Genomic DNA, 1,077 nt, shown 5'->3' on the forward strand with positions numbered 1-1,077 from the left:
GAGCGCTCCTTAGAGGCAAGGATGGTGAGACTTCATTTCATGTACTTTGGGCATGTTATCAGGAGGGACCAGTCCCTGGAGAAGGAAATTATGCTTGATAAAGTAGAGGGTCAGCGAGAAAGAGGAAGATCCTCAACGAGATGGACACAGTGGCTTCAACAGTGGGCTCAAACATAGCAAGAATTGTGAGGATGGTGCTGGACGGGACAGCGTTTCATTCTGTTGTTCACAGGGTCACTATGAGTTGGAATTGACTCGACGACACCTAACAACAACGATGCCTGGTATACTAAATGCTCGCTAAGTGTATTGAGAGAGAGTCAAAGACAGAGAGACTGGGAGACAGAGAGAACAAGTGAGCATGCAGGCCAAGTTTTTGAATGATGAACAAAAACACAAATGTAATCAAGTCTTTTACCTGCTTCAGATTCAGGAGGAGAATAAAACTGACCATCAGAAAGACCACCAGGTATAAGTGCTGCCCTCTCTGAAGCATCTTGAACTATTAGAAGTCCTGGAAGAAAAGACATTCAGACGCTGGGAATGATGTTACCATTCTTGTAGCTTCTTGCAAAATTAAGCACAGTAAAATGGTGTTATTGTTACACTAAAAATTTCTTAGTAAAAAGAGGTACTTTGAAAATCTTTCAACCATTCTACCAAAATAATTTTTTTTTTCATTAACGAATTAGGAACCAGTACTGTAAGGACAGCTGCCAACTAGTTTAAATAACTACCTTATGTTACCCATGGGTTTCTCTGACTCAGTATTTATAGCAACTTTCCTTTGGTAATACCCATGTCCTCCTTATGAAAATCAACAATAACAAAACCAAAACCCAAAATGAAACAGAAAACCAGGCAGCTTGCACAGTCTACTGTCTGCATTTGGTTAGAGAAATGCCAAATGCAAAGTGTGATAAAAGGTATTTAAAAAGATGAAGAAATATTTATGCAATAAATAGTTCTCAGAAGAGTATTTAGAAAAAAAACCCAGAAGAGAAGGAAGTATGATGCGGTCAGCTCAAGAACACAGCCCAGCATGAGAGGGGCCACCAGGACTGAGTTCTTTTGGCA

At 40.1% G+C, this 1,077-nt stretch overlaps 1 protein-coding gene across 3 annotated transcripts in view; it reads right to left on the minus strand.

Annotated features, from left to right (window-relative positions):
- STARD3NL (STARD3 N-terminal like) overlaps nt 1-1,077 on the minus strand; it is a 50,612-nt gene that overhangs the window by 9,486 nt on the left and 40,049 nt on the right. For all 3 annotated transcript variants that reach the window (XM_004391100.2, XM_023725847.1, XM_023725846.1), the window contains exon 7: nt 419-514. In XM_004391100.2, the coding sequence (XP_004391157.1) occupies nt 419-514 (96 nt within the window). The remainder of the gene's footprint in view (nt 1-418; nt 515-1,077) is intronic.

This window comes from Trichechus manatus, unplaced genomic scaffold, assembly GCF_000243295.1.
Source record: "Trichechus manatus latirostris isolate Lorelei unplaced genomic scaffold, TriManLat1.0 scaffold00475, whole genome shotgun sequence".
Lineage (NCBI taxonomy): Eukaryota > Metazoa > Chordata > Mammalia > Sirenia > Trichechidae > Trichechus > Trichechus manatus.